General features: G+C 50.1%; 1 protein-coding gene across 1 annotated transcript in view; it reads right to left on the bottom strand.

The window, feature by feature from the left end:
* The window catches only part of LOC131207497 (uncharacterized), a 140,855-nt gene that overhangs the window by 44,714 nt on the left and 78,937 nt on the right, over positions 1–17,204 (bottom strand). The window contains exons 5-7 of the mRNA XM_058200112.1: positions 15,139–15,632; positions 10,905–11,643; positions 265–405 (exon numbers count right to left, since the gene is read on the bottom strand). Coding sequence (XP_058056095.1) covers positions 265–405; positions 10,905–11,643; positions 15,139–15,632 — 1,374 coding nt within the window. The remainder of the gene's footprint in view (positions 1–264; positions 406–10,904; positions 11,644–15,138; positions 15,633–17,204) is intronic.

Genomic DNA, 17,204 nt, shown 5'->3' with positions numbered 1-17,204 from the left:
TTCACGGCTGGCGGGGGTTCGGATTATTTGGGTTTATTTCTCCTACGAAGTGCCCACGTCGTTTGGCAGGGGTCGCTTGGCTAGCGATAAAAAAATGTGAAACAATTCCTGTCGTCATCGGTCTGACCATAAAATGCCCCAATTTATGTGTGTGCCCGCGCACGTGTGCATGTGTCCGCGGCGCACAAGGAAGTTGGGTTCTGGAAGCAAACTGGAGGGAAAAACCGGCAAGCAGACCAGCGTAAACAAGTTCGCAATACTTACCGGAGAACAGCTCCAGGAACTTTTCCACACCGTAGCTTCCGGGAAATCGGTACGTATGGTCTTTCAGCGCATTCAGGTTGTGCACCTTTATTCGTTTGATCATGAAGGTGATATTATCCGGTTTGCCATCACCGTTGAAATCTGAAACAGGACAGAAAAAAATATACGGAAACGGATAAGTTTTCCGATGCTGTTCACCGGCGCCACTCGAACTGTCGATGGTTGGTCGAATGCAGCTTTGGGGTAAAGTTTTAATGAATGTTTAGCCATACTCGAACGCACGTGTTTTCAATTAAATTTTCGATTGATTGCTGTACGCAATAACAGAAGGTGGGAAGTTTTGATTAAAATTGCTGGTTGTCAATAAATAGCAAACCACAATCAAAAGCAAGGGACCGTGTTTTGATAGTTCGATCTGCACGAAAAGTTTTTATTAAAACGCCGTGCCAGATCGTCCAATGAATAGGAACACATTATAAATTTCCAGTATTAGTTCAGTCTGTACAAAAGTACGAAAAAGGAAACCACATTTAACATTTAAATAACATTTTCAATTAGATTTCAATATAGACAGTGAAGTTAGCAGAAGCTAGACTAAATGTAATTTGGCCTTTCTTGCCTTCCTGTGGTATGTGGCCACATAACCATCACACAAAGTCATGTAAATTTATATTTTTAGGGATCAATTTTCAACACATGAAAACTTTTAGCCATACACAATTGGAACAACGCAAGTTCATGTGACGCAAAACAAATTTAAAGATGCCAAACAAAACCACGCTTGTCCTGTGATCTTTTCTACAGTCAACAGCTACTATTTTGGATCGAATTGTTTCGATCAATTGAGCTTCTGGTTAATTTACGTGGGAACTTCTCAGATACTTCAAAGTTCATCAATGACCACATATAATAGAACTTCACGAAATTGCATTTGAGTCTTACTAACAATTCGTCACTCCACAGCATCTTTCATAGTATACCGATGAAAAAAATCATTATTTTTTTCAAATTGGCTTATTTAGGTTCGTAAACTGATTGAAAACAACGTCAAATTTGCGCGCATTGAATTACCTAGTTGAGTTGAAAAGAGTATTTGTAGTTGAGCTTATGGCTATACGTTTATCAATTTGTTCTGGTGTTGATTTCTTATATTTATCAGTTTTAATACGAAGACCACGACCTTCATTCGCTTGCTCATTATTGTTGAATATTTTGGCCATATCCTTGTTATTATTTCCATTAAAACTAATACTTGTTTTACTAAAACAGATTGTATCAATTTGCAAAATAAGATACTTCCTATAAGAAATATTTTAAGAACAAGTTTATAAACAAACGATTTAAAAACCTTTCATTTCATCTTATTAGCACCACGAGGCAAAGCAATTTGCGACGAATCTCGCGTTGATCCTCATGACACTTGCTCGCGCTCCTCGTTGCCCCGACGTGTGGTTCCGGAGCATCAACCGGATTTTTATTTTTTGTTGGCGAGTATAGTCGATTGTGTACATCATTCGCACGAGAGCGGCCACCGTTACGTGCGGAACTCGAAGATGTTCCCATTTCCGTTTGATCCATCGGAATTCATCAAGTACGTGGCGGCATCCTCTGTCGGTTCCCATTTGCGACTGTGGCAAATTTGCTGATCCCTACGGGTTTTCGCTTCGCTTTCGCAAACGATGGCGCGCACTGACACGGCGGATGTGGGGCCGGCGGAAATGCATTTTTCCTGTCACCAGGAGCAAGACGAGACACTGTGTGACGATGGGTGGTGCGCAGGCGATAATAGAGCCTCGAGTGCCCGGCGATGGCGTTGAAGGTAAATAGAATAGGTGTAAACATACAAAGAGTTGGCACAGTATGCATGGCCCGTACCATGGCCCGTTCGCTCTGAATGCGAATCCACTCCCCCCTTACACCACCATCAACCTCCGCCCCCGGATGGGTGCCCGTAACGCTGAGGCGATCAGTGCCATGTGCGGCACGGAGCAGTGCCTGCAAGTGACAGTTTTCTGCTATGTGCCGCAAAGCATCGAGAGAGCAATCGAGCGTACGAGATCCGGGCCCGTGGTCCGGGCAGAAAGGGTGGCGGATGAAGGGATACCTACACCGCGTAGGGAAATTTGTTGAATGTGTGTGCTTCGCTTCTCGCACCTTAATGACTGACGTTTTGGCAGGGCGAATGGACGACGAGAGCAGATGATTTGCCTGTCGTCCCCCGGGGGCATATCCTGGAGCCCTGTCTAATGCATATCTAAGTGCATGCCTACAACACCGCACCGCTGGGAGCAAACAAAGGCCCCCTGGCCGAGAGTGATTACAGGGTTCAGGGGTTCAGGGTTTCTGCCAAGATCTGATTGTCCGTCTGATGTGTTTTCGTGTCCAATTTTAAATCAAGCTTTAATTTGCTACCACCGAACGAAATGCAGTTGACAATTAAAACCACGTTGGTAGTGTACGTTCAGTGGCCAAGTTGGTTGGTTTGGCTTAAAATTGCTTTACTGCCAATACTTTTAGCGAAGTTTCTCTACTCGATACACACCAAGGTAGCGTGTTTAGGTGTACGTCCAATTTCTCTGAGTGCCTGCAAGTTACGGACGGAACTTGGCGTTATATTGTTTTCATACGGATTAAGGGATCGGGTCCGTCGTAAGAGCGCCGCTTTTACACCGCCACCACACCACCCCCCGGGAGGCCTCTGCCACCGAAGATGTTCTGCCCGATCGAGCATGTTCGAGTATGTTAATTTCATTTATCCTTTGTTATTGTGCAAGTGCAACGGACAGGACAGGAATGGGCCGTGGGCTACCCACCCATCCAGGATGCGGCGGCTCGGACCGACACCGACCAGATTTGCCCCGGGGTGGTCAGTGGCGACAGATTAAAAGTGGTTTAACTTTTTGTGTGTTCCCGGTACGAAAACCACCGGTCGGCCCCCATCGGCCAGCCAGAAGGTGGAAGTCAAAGTTAAATTTATCGAATGACCGACGGCCGGACTCGGAAGTCTAAGGATGTGTCGCAAACCGGTGGCATGCGCGGTAGAAGGCTTTGCGGGGAGGGCACTCTCAAGTCACTGGTAGGTCCAGGAGGCCCAGCACCGGAACAGAACAAATGGTGCCCGGTGCCATATGTGTGCAACTTGGAAACCGAGACACATTCTGTCTGTGGGTTATCCGTTTTTTTTGTGGGGCTGTGCAGGACCTTCCATGCCGTTTACAGTCCCCAGGCGGGGGTTATCTGGGTTAAAATGCTTGTTTAAACGTTACACGGTTCGTTTGTTTCGGTAAACAGACTCGCCTCTGTGGTCCACCTTTTTCCATTCCATCGTTGTGTATGCGACGATAATTAACAGAACTCGAAAAAGGGTTGTAAAGAGACTTGAATTGTCAGTTCCTTCTATTTGAAGCTTTAATACTACACCATATTCACGTACCTAGCAAAAATCATCGATTATCTCATCAAGAGTGGCCGATCGGTAGTGTGAAACAAGGCGATCCGTTAAAACGATCACTGCAACTTATCGGTGTGCGTGCCGAATTCGACATGGGTTGTGCATTGCAGCACAGTCATTTTAGCAAAATAGCCATATAATTTATTCAGAATTGAAACTATTCACCAGAAGCTGAAACAAAACCCGGGTCCGGGTCCGAGTCTGCGTCCGAGTCCGGGTCCGAGTCCGGGTCCGGGGGTCAACCGGTGCCCGGAGAGTTCCCCGAATGATTGGCGTTGGTTGGCTAGAATTCAATATTAATTTCACTCTGTTTGTTGCGGGCGGCATCACCATTTCAATTTATTTCGTTCCATTGTGCCGGGTTTTTATGCTTAATGCAGGTGCAATTAAAAGCCACCCTCCCTGGCCAGCCCTGCCTCCGGGCCGGGATGCGTTTTATCGGGTTTACAGCTGTTGTTCATGTTGTACCATAAACAGTAACAATTTATAGTGTGCCCCAGCCACCCGTGTGCCCGGTTTCCGGCGAACCGCAGGGACATAATCGAACCCATGTTGCCACAGGACCACAATCAATAATTTTAAATTTATGCCAGGCAGGTTTCGCTCATTTTGACCCAACCACTCTCCCGCCGACCGCGGACGGGGCCAGCGCCTGAACTGTCACCCCCCCGAAAGCGAATGGCAGTTCAATGAGGTCCAATAAAGCAGCGATGGCACGTGTCAGGACCAGAAGACAATTATCGGTTTTCCGGTGTTTATTATTCACTTGACGAGCGGGCTCGCTAGCTCGTGGCGGTAGGCTCAAGGCTCACCGTAGCTGTTGACATGGGCGATGTTGGGCGATGGCGGTTTCCGTGTGCTGTGTTGTTCCGCCTTCGGGTATATTATGGTCTGGTCTCGTACGGAATAAATTTCGGTGTACCACAAGTTGCCCCCGCGTTTGCATCGATGCCAGCGACAGCACGTAAACGAGATGGCGAGTGAGTCATCGGCGGGCGCCTCGCATTAATCAATGGCCGTGTAGTGGCGGTTAACAACATCATTGGCACGTGTCGGTCGATGTCGGGCCACGACGGCACACGGCGGGCGGTTCGCTGCGTGATGCTGCGATAAGTACGAAACACTGAAAACTAAACCCCCAATCTGGTGGAACAAGGAACTAACGAATGGCGCCTTTGAATGTCGCCAGCCAGGACATTCCCGGACCGCACGGTTTGAATAATGCAAATTGAAAACCCCTTGGCCAATGTTGCGAACTAGCACTCTCGGCTATTTTTGAAGTTTTTTTTCCTTCAACTAGAACACTTCCCCTTCGGTACCGGAGTCTGCCGGTCATCCATCGGTAAAATCCCTCCCGGGTGGTGGTGGTGGAAAACAATTGCATTTAATTGGGAAAAGCGCTCGACAAACAACTGAGTCTGACGCAACCCGAAAGAGTGGAACGAAAAAATGGCTACCCTCTCCTGTCGGATAGATCCGTATGCCGCAGAGCACATGCTGCTAATCTAATCACTCCACTCACACACATGAGAGTTGAAGCGAATTCGAGAGGATTAGAGATTGTTCTGATCAGTCCACACACACCGATGGAGACGCCTGGTGGTCGTTCCGAAAATGGACCGAAAAAAAGTCCTCAAGGGTCAGCCGTTGGTGCGTCACGACAGACAAGAACCGGCCGTCGTCGATAGTAACGGAAAAATCGATGGAATGTTTGCAAAAATAATAACACAAAAAGGGGTTGGAAACCCCGAGTCAATTCGCTTCGCTTTTCGGACCGAAAATTCGATCAGACGATTCATGCGGAACGCAGCAGCACCAGCGTTCGAGTTCAAACTCCCGACAAACTCGAGATCGAATTTGGAGAGGATTTAGAGATTTAGCTCGCATCGAGTCCATCACCCTCACCGTAAACAACGGCAACGTGAAGGGTTTTTTTCTGTATACATTGGGTCCTAGGGCCCACCCAAAACTTCGGTGCCCATAAAAACTCCCCTCGCATATCGGTTCCGGGAAGTAATACAATAACTTGAGCATAGCATACCGTCCTTGGCAGGGACAATTATTTGTAGCGATGGTTGTTAATTACAGTTAGTGGTTATTTTCAAACCCATTCCCGTTGCAGACAGGAGAGAAAAGAAAAACAATTTAACTTTTCATTACCAACAACAAACCAAGCTAATTCTGCGTGCCGCAAGTGGGTGGAACGGCACATAAATAAGTTTCGGTGTGCGAAAGGTGGTCAAACTTTGCACCGCACTATCGTCGTTCGGAGCCACAATGAGCCCCAAACGCACCGCACCGTCCGAGGTGAAAGCGACGCGCAGCAACAACAATTGAATAATTTATGCAAACATTCGCCATTCGCCACTGTTTGCAGCCTCATATGCTGTGTGTAGGGAACGTGCATAAACCCGTAATCCGTGTCCCCGTGTCCCTGCGTCCCCGTACACACATACGCATGGAACCTAATCTCCGGAATAGGAGATTTCGTTGTTGCTTTTTTCACTTTCGCACGCCAGAAGGCTTTCCGATTCCTGGTGGCCAGCCCCGAACCCGATGCTATCTCTTCCGACCTCCGCCTCGACCCGCTTATCGTGGCACCCCAATCGTGCCGGACGTCGACAGAAAGGACACCGAAAAGCATCGCACGCGGAATGAAAAGCATTTCTCAACCCGTTTTCGTATTCGGTCGTTTCCGGGCATGCCACACGTGTGTCGGAACATCTCTTGGTTGTGTTTTGTCGACTCATTTGTCGAGGTTTCTGCGACTAGTGTCGGTGGATTGGGTTGATCCGTTCAGGGACTGTCAATTGTTGATTTTTTATTTGGAAACATTTGTTGTTGTTTCAAAACCATTTGAAGCACATTTGGAGATACTTTCTAACATAATCAAAGAGTGTTGTACAACATTTGTTTAGTGCAACCTAATATTTTAGTTTAGTTGAACGTTGTGTTGAAGAGAACCATTGGCAGCTTATTTCGGACGAGTGCCAGGACAAGTATCTGGTCGATAGAAGAACTTTCGACAGCGTGACGTTCGCACCACACAAGAGTCGCTCACATCGAACGCGCTTCTTGTAAAACAGAGCTTTAGTTCTCAATGGATACAATTGAAAGTTAAAGCAATATGTTTTAAAAAAACGTTATGGAAAGTGGCAAACAAGTTTGTTGTAGAGTGTTGACATATCGAAAAATTTTCGTCTTACATTCCTCATATCAATGAACATCATAATATTTGACGAGTCAACTGATTGGACAGCATTCGAAAGCTGCATCCAAAGCGTCGGAAAACGAAATTGCCATGCTGTGTTCGGAGCACAGTCGTGCCTTGTTCTATGACGAAATAGCGTTTTTACTGAAACGTAGTTCCAACAGAGCCTTCCAAAGCTAAACCACTTTTTTCCAGGCGAGAACTGCCTCTGCCTTCTTTACAGTACGATTCGGCGTGTAGGCGGCGTGATACCAAAAAATTGCAATCCAGCTGCGGCATCGCGGGGAACTTCTTATCGTCTTCCAGGAATTGGCAAAGATGCCCGTTACGCGATGCACCTGTGGTTTCGGTCCTTACATTCTATGATCCATTTCCGATTGTCGGATGGCGGGGCGGTTTTAGAATTCTTTCCGAATGTCCTGAAAAACTGTAAATATGAGTCCTTCAAGTAACATCAGGGTTGTTTGTCCAACCTCTATTTAAATGATGTGGTTACCATTGACTAAAGTAATAACTTTAATTTCGAGCATAAAGAAATAACTTCAAGGGATAACATTAAATGTCGCATGGTCAACGTTTTTGTATCGTCATATTGCTAGTCATATTTCCCACATCTATCCTCGATTTCAGCCATTTTGAAAAATTTGTTCTGACATTCAACATCAAAACAACATTATTATCAAAACATTAAGAAGGTGGGGAAAATTAGTGTTGGTCAATGGTCGAATTACCATTAGAGAGGTTGCGGACTAAACGTGTACCGAAAAACATTTAAACATCATTTTTTAAAGCTGTTTATCGAGCTAGTTACACGAATTTTCGTCGCACAAACAATAAAAACACATAAAACCCGCGGTCAGTGGGATTTATCGCAACGAGGTTGTCATTAAAATATTCCTCTTATAAAATGTGCCACAATTTGGCTCCACTTCGCAAGAGATGATTTGTGGGGAATTTGAGAAAAAGGCGTCCCTCACCCTGCGTGGCCTATCCCCGGAGACGAGAAAGACAGCATAAAAAGCATAAGCAGACAATTTCGGGATCGGCCTCTGCCCACCGAGGAACCAATTTTCCGCTTTGATTGAGTTCTCAGGGTGCGCTGCTTGGGCTAGTGGCTTTCACTGTCTAAATTACAAACTTTCGCATCTTTGGCATACTTGCGTGTGCGTCTCAGCGCAGGCGGAGGCGGTAGCGGGATTAAGCGACGAAATTCGAACCTAACCATTCACGCGGCCGTCTGAGGTGAGGTGACCGTCTTTCGGCTACGGCTTCGCGTGAGAAGTACGACGACCGACCGAAGAACGAAGACGAACTGTCTGATCGGAGCGAATCCGAGGGGGCAGTGATCTGGAAAACATCGTGGGAAATTGACTTTCCATCCCGCCGTCGCACCCTTGAGGGAGTTGTTTTTCTATCTTTTCTGGCCCAGTCTCAAGCCTACCCCCGAATCCCGGGCGGATCGATTGACGAGACGTTCGAGAGGATTCTCGAATTGAATTAAAGCTTCCCGACGCCTTCCTCCCGGGAGCTCTGCTGCGTCTCGCTGTATCGCCACTTTCCGGTTCCGGTGGGGCAGCAGCGCGAGCGGCGGGGAAGTTGTCAACCGGAAAATGACTGCGGTAAAATTTGATGAAGAAGCGCCCCACCAAATGCCGAATGGCGGCGGAAGTCAGCGACGAATTGCAAGCGGATATTGCGAATTTCTCAGAAAAACTCATCATTGCTCCTCTGAGCGGTGCGTGTACGTGAGGCCGCCGAAAGGCGACGGCGAAGATATCCGCCGTCCGAAACCAGCACCAAAATGTCCGTATTATCGGCCGAGCGTATCGATTGGTGATTGATTTTCGCACTCTTGCCCCCCGGATCTTGCGCCCCGGGGGTGCTTCGCAAACGGTTTACGATATCATTTAATTAAGGACCACATCCTAGCTGGCGCGTAGGTCGCGTAGTGACCTACGCTACTCTCGCTGGACCGCCCGACAGACGGACGAACGGACAGAGAGAACGTGTTTACCGATTAGGAGGCGTTTCACACGACCATCACAATTTATGTTTACCACCGCAAACTGGCAAACTCTCGGTGGCAATCAATGTTGACCATCCTAATCTCAGGAAGTGAACTCAGAGCAATAACATTAGCACTATTTGCGTTGCGTTGATGCCATTTAAACTACGCTCGGGTGAGGCCGTGTCACAAGGATCTCGCCAACCAGATTCAACCATTTTGAAGATCTTGTTTCGCATTGTTACTTCTATTGTTTTATGAAACGTTTGCTTGGTCGTCGTTTTTGCACTCAAGGCACATCCTAGAGTAACAGAAAAAAGGGGATATCATTTATTTATTTCTCAGCCATTGACAACCACTCAACAGGATCAACCCTTAAATCAGGACAAATGGCAACATGAAAATCATCAATCAGCTTCGAAAAAATGTCCGAAATACAGTTTCAACCCAAACGTCCGAACTTTACAACAGCTTTAAGAAACCCAGCCGTTGAGAGCCGGAACTTAAATGCGCCATTTTGTCAAAGCCTCTGTCATGTCTGAACATGCTCACGTGTGTCTTCCCTTTCGAAGGGTTTTCACCGTGCCAAAGCAACCAAAACCGAACCGATGCGACTCGGGCGCTCGGGTATTGTTTTCTGGCGGACTCGCTTGAGCGGCTCCCAGAAGGGGCCCCCCGACTTCGATCGATGTTATCAATCAGGTCATATTCCCATTTGCTACACAATCCACAACAACAGCCAATCGCTTGCGTTAGCAAGGAGACGTTGGTTTATAAGGACCATTCCCAAACAAAACCAAACCCTGCACGAAACGCTTTTCCGTTGCCTTGCCCGACAACGACAACAATCGCGAACAATTTTCTTTGAATGGTTACAGTGTTGTTTTTTCGGTTCTGTGTTGATACTGAGGAAACGCGTGCAAAAAAGATCCTACAGAACAGCACGAGCTTTCGGCCACCCAGTCTCGTTCGAGAGTCTCATCTGAATCCCCTACGCCCGGTTACGACAAAGCACACGCGGCCAGCGTTTCGTGCGCCCGGACCGAACTCCGGAAGACAGCGAGGTTTCATTGAAATCGAAAATGTTGATTCCGTGCAAAGAACGTGTATTCGTGTAGCGGACGGGATGGCCAGCATGGGAGGCAACGCTGCAAATGCTCGAGAATAAAATACATATAAACTGTGTGCTTCATACCGGCCTTCAGTGCGCCGCACAGGCCTTAGGAGTCGGAAACATGTAACAGCATAAGGGAGTTTGTTTCCCATTTTCGGGCTGCGCGGTCTGTGGGGTCGGACGGACGAAGAGGCCCGCCGACGATGAAACGAGAACTGTGAGGTTATTCCTATCTAGGGTCATCCTCGCCCACAAAGCTTCCAACTGCAATCGAACGAAAATATTCGACGGCGCGAACTATCAAATATAGTTTTGTGGGGCCCAACAATGTTTCCCAATTGCATCCCCGGGCGATGGCAAGCGAGCATTCTTCGTCCTCGTCCAGACGATCGGTTGAAAGATTCACAATGCACCCGCCGCGCGCACAGTTATCGCCCATTTTCGAGAATTGGAAACTTTGTGCTGCACGTTGGGTCGGAGTGGATCTAAACATTGCAAACAGGGGCGGCTGCACCGAATGGCCTTGGTAAAATATTACTTAAATCGAACGATATGCTAATGCATTTCATGGGCGCTCAACTCGAACCATTCTCCCGTCACAAAATTGAACTGGGCAAAACGGATAACAATATTGGCAACCATAAATATTACGAAGCCGATTATGGAAATTGCATTCAAAGTAGCGTTGACGTAAATGCGGGTTTCACTAAACATTTGTGTTTACTTTACCGATAATGGAACGGCAATCCAATGTTTCGTGAATTTGCGCAATTTCGAGCAGTTTCGAGCAGTTCTTCGAGTCTTTCGAGCAGTGATCATCCAGACCACACTTCTGGTCATCAAGACGCGGGTTACTGACCTGTTTTGCTGTAGATATAGTTCGCCCGCTGGACGTGCCTGGTGATCGCCTCGATGCTCGTCTCGTCCGATCCCATCTTCTGGAAGAAGGTATGGTCTGCCTGCAGATACAGCATACACGTGCTCTTCCGATCGTACAGAGAGTTGGCGAACGACTTCTGCTGCTGCTGTTGCTCGCGGTGGTGATCGTGCAGATCGTTCCGTACGTTCAAGTTGATATTCCCGTTCACCATCACATCGCTGGCATCGCTGATCGGAACGTTCTTACGCGTCGACCCGTTCTTCGTGATAATCTCCACGTAGTGGTCCTTGTTGTGGCTCGTGCCCGAGCTCGTCACGTTGACCACTGGCCGCGTCCAAGGGAACTGCTCCGCACCGCCACCCCCAATCATACCGCCTCCGGTGATGATGGTACTTCCGCTACCGTGCGGGTTGTACGTGTTGAACAGGAAGTGCTTCTTGCGATTGTTCACCGCCGGGGTCGGCGCATTCGCTCCGGTCGGGGCACCGATGCCACCGGTGCCACCGATAATGCCACGGTTAACCGTCCGATTGATGGTGGTCCGGGCCGGAAAGCTTCCGGTGTTGCTGCTGCTGCTGCTGCTGCCACTCCCACTGTTCGCCGTGCTGCTACCACCAGCACTGGCCACCGTTTTCCCGGGACTCCGCACTATCGTGTAGTCGTTGTTGTACGGTACCTCCAGGTCGAGTGGTAATGACGGGTTTCGACTCTCGTGTATCTGCGGTGAAAAAAAAACAGGAGTCCAATTAAAATCCACCCTGAACCCTCTTTAATGAGCGGGCCAATTTATAGTTGATTTCCGCAACCGTCGGGCAACATTCCGGGCGTTTCAGAGCCCACCGTAGCCGTAGCACACCGAACAATAGATAAAAGAATGCACAAGGATAATGGGGCCCCCTCTCTCTCTCTCTGGCTCGTTCCCACCGGAAGCACGCTGTAGCAATCCTTCCACTGAAGGGATCCGGAACTCCGCAGCATAAATATGTACGGTTCCGAGGAACACCGGCAACTGTTCTGAAGAATGATGATTTTCAAGCATGCCAATTAATTAACGCAATTAGTAGATCCGAGGATGATCAGGCAACGCGCACCGTGGAATATATCCTTGCCCTCCCTCTCGAGACCCCACACAAGACGCCCGGTGCCAGGAGATCGATGTTTATGTAATGTGCGTGCCGAGGATAAGAGCACTCGGGGTGCCTGTAAAGCATACGCTTCCGCTTGGTCAGGACCGGTCTGTTTGCCGCTCTCATTCCGATTACGGTGCAGAGTGGTGGAAAGTGATGAAGTCACCCATCACAATTCGATAACACTTTCCAGGGGCATGATAATCAGGAACAAAAGAATGAAGGGCCGATGCTCGAGCCCTTCGTTCCAATCGATGGTGAGATGGTTGCCGTTGCAGAGCGGATCGTCTGGCTTGGTCCGGTGACACTCATTAAGAGCGGTTCGAGAAGCTAGCAAAGCGCAGAAACTGTAAAAGCTGTCCACTAAGCTGTTCGGGCTGAGAGTGAGCGAAAAGTTAAAAAACTGTGCACAAAGGGAGGGCAAAATCCTGATCCTGGTCCGCGTCGCTGCTGCCGGTGGTGGCCCAGTGGCCGATCCCTAGAGTAATGCAATCTGGCCGATGGACCAGAAAGCGTTCGGAGCTACTCAGCAAATAGCTTCGATTCATCTCCCGGGAGAATTGAGTCATTGAAATGTAAATACGTTTTCCACTTCCGGTCGACTCTGGCGACTGACGACGCTTTTTCGCAACGCGGAACGCGCGCCCGGGGCCGAGAAGAACGGCAAGGCGTAAGGCGGAGGAAAACCTATTGGCCCCATCGGCACGGCCAGAATGTTCTTATTTTCCTGCTTCGTCGCCCATTTTCCTAACGAACGACCGACCGGGTCCACCGGAGGAGCAGCAAATAACGGAGCGTCTTGGACGGGCCTGGGCCGGCCCGGGCAGAGGAGCGTTCGGGGTTCGAGGGCTCCCGAAGTGGTGCATCTTTGTGTCAATACTCGTCGGTCGTTCGTTGGTCGATACCCGTCTTTTGCACAATTCGATTTGACATTCATTTCACTTCAGCGATCCCTCTCGCTCGCTCCAATAGATGTTTGAGAGGAACTCCCCGGGAGGTTCGTTCGCCTTTTCACCGGGAGCCACTAGACGCGGCCTCCGTCAACGAGCTGAAGAGGGCGGGGTGTCCACAGCAAAGTGGCAGGACGGGTTACCGGAACTCACAAACGCCATCGAAGCGTAAGCTTTTGTAAATAACTAAAAGGCTAAAAGCTTTCCGGTGGCGCTGCAACCTACGACCTTGCCCAGGCCCAGGCAGGTCGTTTGAGCCAGTCTTCGAGCGCTTACCTTCGGGTGGCCACAGGACCTCCACCACAGGATGGCAATCCACTTCGCTCTCTTTCGCTCTCTCTCTCTCTAGCTCTATTTCGTAAAGAGCTACTACAGGCCCCCCTCAACATGGTGGCGAAAGAACTGGGGCCAGGCACCCCTTTTCAGCAATAAAATCACCATTTAAAAAATGAACTTGTAAAGACTTGGCCAGCCGAACGTGCTTTATGGGCGCTAAGTGAAGCGTACCACCGACGGACGATAGACCAACACGCTCGTGGAAGCTCTCCTCCGGGCGGTGATAAAATGTACCGGAAGTTCACACACGAGCGAGCGGGCGATGTAAAAATCCCGATCCTGGGCACGTCTCCCTGGAGGAACCGGCGGCGGCGGCGCGTGTGTGTCTGTAGATTTTTATTCGAAAGCAATCGTTTCGAAAATCTTCCGTTCCGGTTCCGGTGCTTGGCTGCTTGCGACCTTCTTCCGGTTACTACTCGTTAAGGTACTCGTCGCCCCCGGGGCTGGGTGGTGCAGCAGCTGCCACCCGTGCGACAAGCCATCCGATCCGAGTTATGGAAAATCGTTGCGAACACGCCTTTGCCAACTTCAAACGAGAAATCGATCAACTGGTACCGGTGGCAGCGGCGAACAATTGCAGGATGTTTGTCGCTCTTCTTGCCGTTTTTGTACGCGACAGAACTCACGGGACCCGGAACTGTACGGACCGGAATGGGTACACGCGCAGATTGCACTGCTTGCAGATCAAAGCACAGCACGTTTGGTGCGACGGTTTTTGGCATATGAAACACTCCTCGGCTAAAAAATTCCATTGGCACCCTCCTGTGATTAGGTTCACAAAAGGGCCAAACAAGGGCTCGAGTATGCCAATCGATTGGTGCGCCGGCCGCGTGTGAAAGAAGCTCCCAGCCAGTATTCACCGTGCGTTCACGCACGGCATCCACTTCTACGCGGTCGATAAACAATAGTCTTCATTACGCCTCCCTCCCCGAGCCTCTCAGTACCTCGCTGTGCAAAGAATGGTATGCCGGATAATTTTGCTGACACATAATGGCCGCGCTGCGTGAGTCATCGCCATCCGATGCTGAGCCATCCGATGACAGGCTGGCTCTATCTAATACCAGAGCCTCATCGCAACTTTATGAACACTTCATGAAGCGTTCAAGGTCCTTGCCCACAAGCCGACCGAGACCGGGGCGGGACAGTTGATTGCACTGAGTCCGACCGAAAGGCCACCGCCAACTATTCGAGTCATGTCCCCGGCACTAATCTCTCACGGATTAGGAAGGTGTCGTCGCCAAGAGTGGATGCAAAGAATTACTTCATTCCGTACGGTGGCTATGGCCGCGAGGTGGGTGAGCTACCCACCACAGGACACCAAGATGGCCGTCGGTATGTAGTTAATGAACGTACACACTTCGGGGGGCACGTACCACTAGAGAGAGAGAGCTTTGGAATTAAAGTGTTCGCACCGGTGTAGTAGCCGCCAGAGTTTGGCCACGTGTTACGGCCCATCGTCCTCCAAACTTTCCACCAAACAGGCGTCCCTTTTCGCGGAGAAAGCGAGATAGGCCTCATGCGCGAGCGCAAGCCGAACAGTTTATTTGGGGCGCTCGATGAAAAACTTTCCCCCCATCAGCAAATGGGCTGACACCGGGCGCCAGGCCAGCCAGGCCAGGTAAATTAGGTAACGCAAAAGTTGTTGCCAGCTGTTGCCGCCAGCCGGTCGGCTCCGTAGTTCCAACGCATTTTATGCAGGGACCCAGCGCCCGAGCTCTGCTGGCGTGTGCTCTACTGTCCACCTGAAGTGAGAGTTGATAATTTAACAAGAACGGTCGACGCGGGTTGCTGCCTACTTACCACTTCTTCCGGTAACCACCGTTTTCTGCGTGTTTTACGTGTCTGCGTCAGCGGTGCCCGGCGGGTGCGCTGGGCCGATGCCATCCGCTCGATCCTGTCGCCACCGTCGTCGTGGTCAGACTTTTGATTGAATTGAATCCTAGCGCTAGACTGGTTTTTTACTAAAGTTAACAAATGCGCACCGGAAGCGGCTCTCGCCCTCCTCGGTGGTGCCACGGTGCCATCACGCTCGGTGGACGGTGTTGGGGAGGGATCCCGTTCTACCGCCACAGACGGCGGCCGCTGATGGGCGTGGTGGTGGTGGCCGTGATGATTCTGGTGAATTTTAACGTCACTGAGTTTGTAGATCACAGTATGGACACCGTGCCGGCGCTCGAGTTCCGGTGAGTAGCGGGCGGCCGGCTCGATGTAGTATTGCTCTAGGTTCGTGACGACCGTGCCGTCGAACAGGTTGTCACTGGTCAGCACACCGTGCACGTGCGAGTCGTCGTCGCCTGCAAAGAGCGTAGGAGAGAGAGAGAGACAGATGATGGATTAGCTTTCATCGGAAAGTCGCACGTCCGCACGGTGGGCAGCCCCGGATGTTCCCAAGGGCACAAGGGCTGCCCCATCTATTTTCTGTCGGTCATTCCGGCACTGCGAGTTCGCTGGTCATCGTGCCGAAAATTTGGGTCAACTCGAACGCGCAAAAGCCGGCAAAGCACATATTAACTCCCGAACTCTAGCCCGTGTCTCCCGGAAGTTCGCCAGCGGTCGGTCCGGGGGCGGACTCGGGTTACGAGGGATAGAGCCTTTCGGACGACCAAAAACATAACGACCGACCAGACCTGACTGCGGACCCAAATTCCCCATATGCGTGTGACGGTGGGCCGTGATTTACTGCAACTCCCGGGGATAAGGTTAAACACAAAGGCCTCGGGGCGAACCGATAGCCATCGGTGGTCGGGTCGGGACGAAGAACGCCACACCCGGAAAACCTTCCCGGTTTTTTTTTGCCTCCGTGTTGCGCTCCGATCGGGCCAACTTCATAAATAATCATCTGCCACGCATCGTCGAATCGTATGCATATTTTAGAGAGTCACCTTCTCACTACTGTCTGGACATACCCTTCGAGGAACTCTTCTCTCACTCTCCGAGGCTCAGGATCGTTTGGTGGATGGATTGATACGCACCGCACCGGGTTGTTATCTTCCAACGCAGACCACCCTTTGACGGGGCGGACTACCCCGGTTTCGGTTTCGCGAATCCCCACAGCCTTAGGTTCGAGGATACCAAATAAAAACATGGCGAATAAATAAAGGGCCCGCTCTCGGTTGGCTTGGTCGGTCACAACATTCGAAGATAGCGAAACCGAGACCGGAGGGAAAGCGAAATCGACGGGAAATTAGCATTTTCAGTCCGGAACTGCCTGACAGGACTTCGTCGGATCGTGGGGCCCTGGGTCGTTTGGGTCGCTCCGACCAGCACAAACCGGCTTTCCAGCAATTCTTGTATTTCTGTGTTTGCGTCGGATCGATTTGCCGAGCTTTGATGCATATGTAACCCATGTTCGAGGAGCACCATGTAAACAGGAATCGACTCCAGGATCGACGGTGATGGTGACATCGCCAAAAAAGCATACGTATCGAATAAAGAACATCGAAATATGGCGGCAGTCCTTTACGGTCGGTCGCGTCGCATGTTTTTTCGCCATTTTTCCTGGATCTGAATCCAGCTCAACAGTTAGCAGCCGTCAGCGAGTCGCGGAGATTAGTGGAAAGGATTATCAGGTTAGGGGACGAAGGCAGGCACGGGGAGTGCCGCCGCGACCTGCGTCCGTGTTGGCAAAGTATCAGCAATTGATTTGTCGAAAAGACATGCAAAACATGTGCACTCCCACCACCGACCGGAAATGAAAGTCGAGCCGGCAAAAGGGGGACAGTACCGGGCCTCGTGATGGGGCGCGACACACATACAGCGAAACCCGTGACGGGTGGACTCGTTCGTCTGGTAAGCGGCTTACAACATTAAAACGAGCACCGGGATAGGACCGTAGGCCGGTCGGAACGGGACGCCAATTCGGCTGA

Source organism: Anopheles bellator, chromosome 2 (genome assembly GCF_943735745.2).
Source record: "Anopheles bellator chromosome 2, idAnoBellAS_SP24_06.2, whole genome shotgun sequence".
Classification (NCBI taxonomy): Eukaryota; Metazoa; Arthropoda; class Insecta; order Diptera; family Culicidae; genus Anopheles; species Anopheles bellator.
This window is presented reverse-complemented; position numbering and strand designations above follow the sequence as displayed.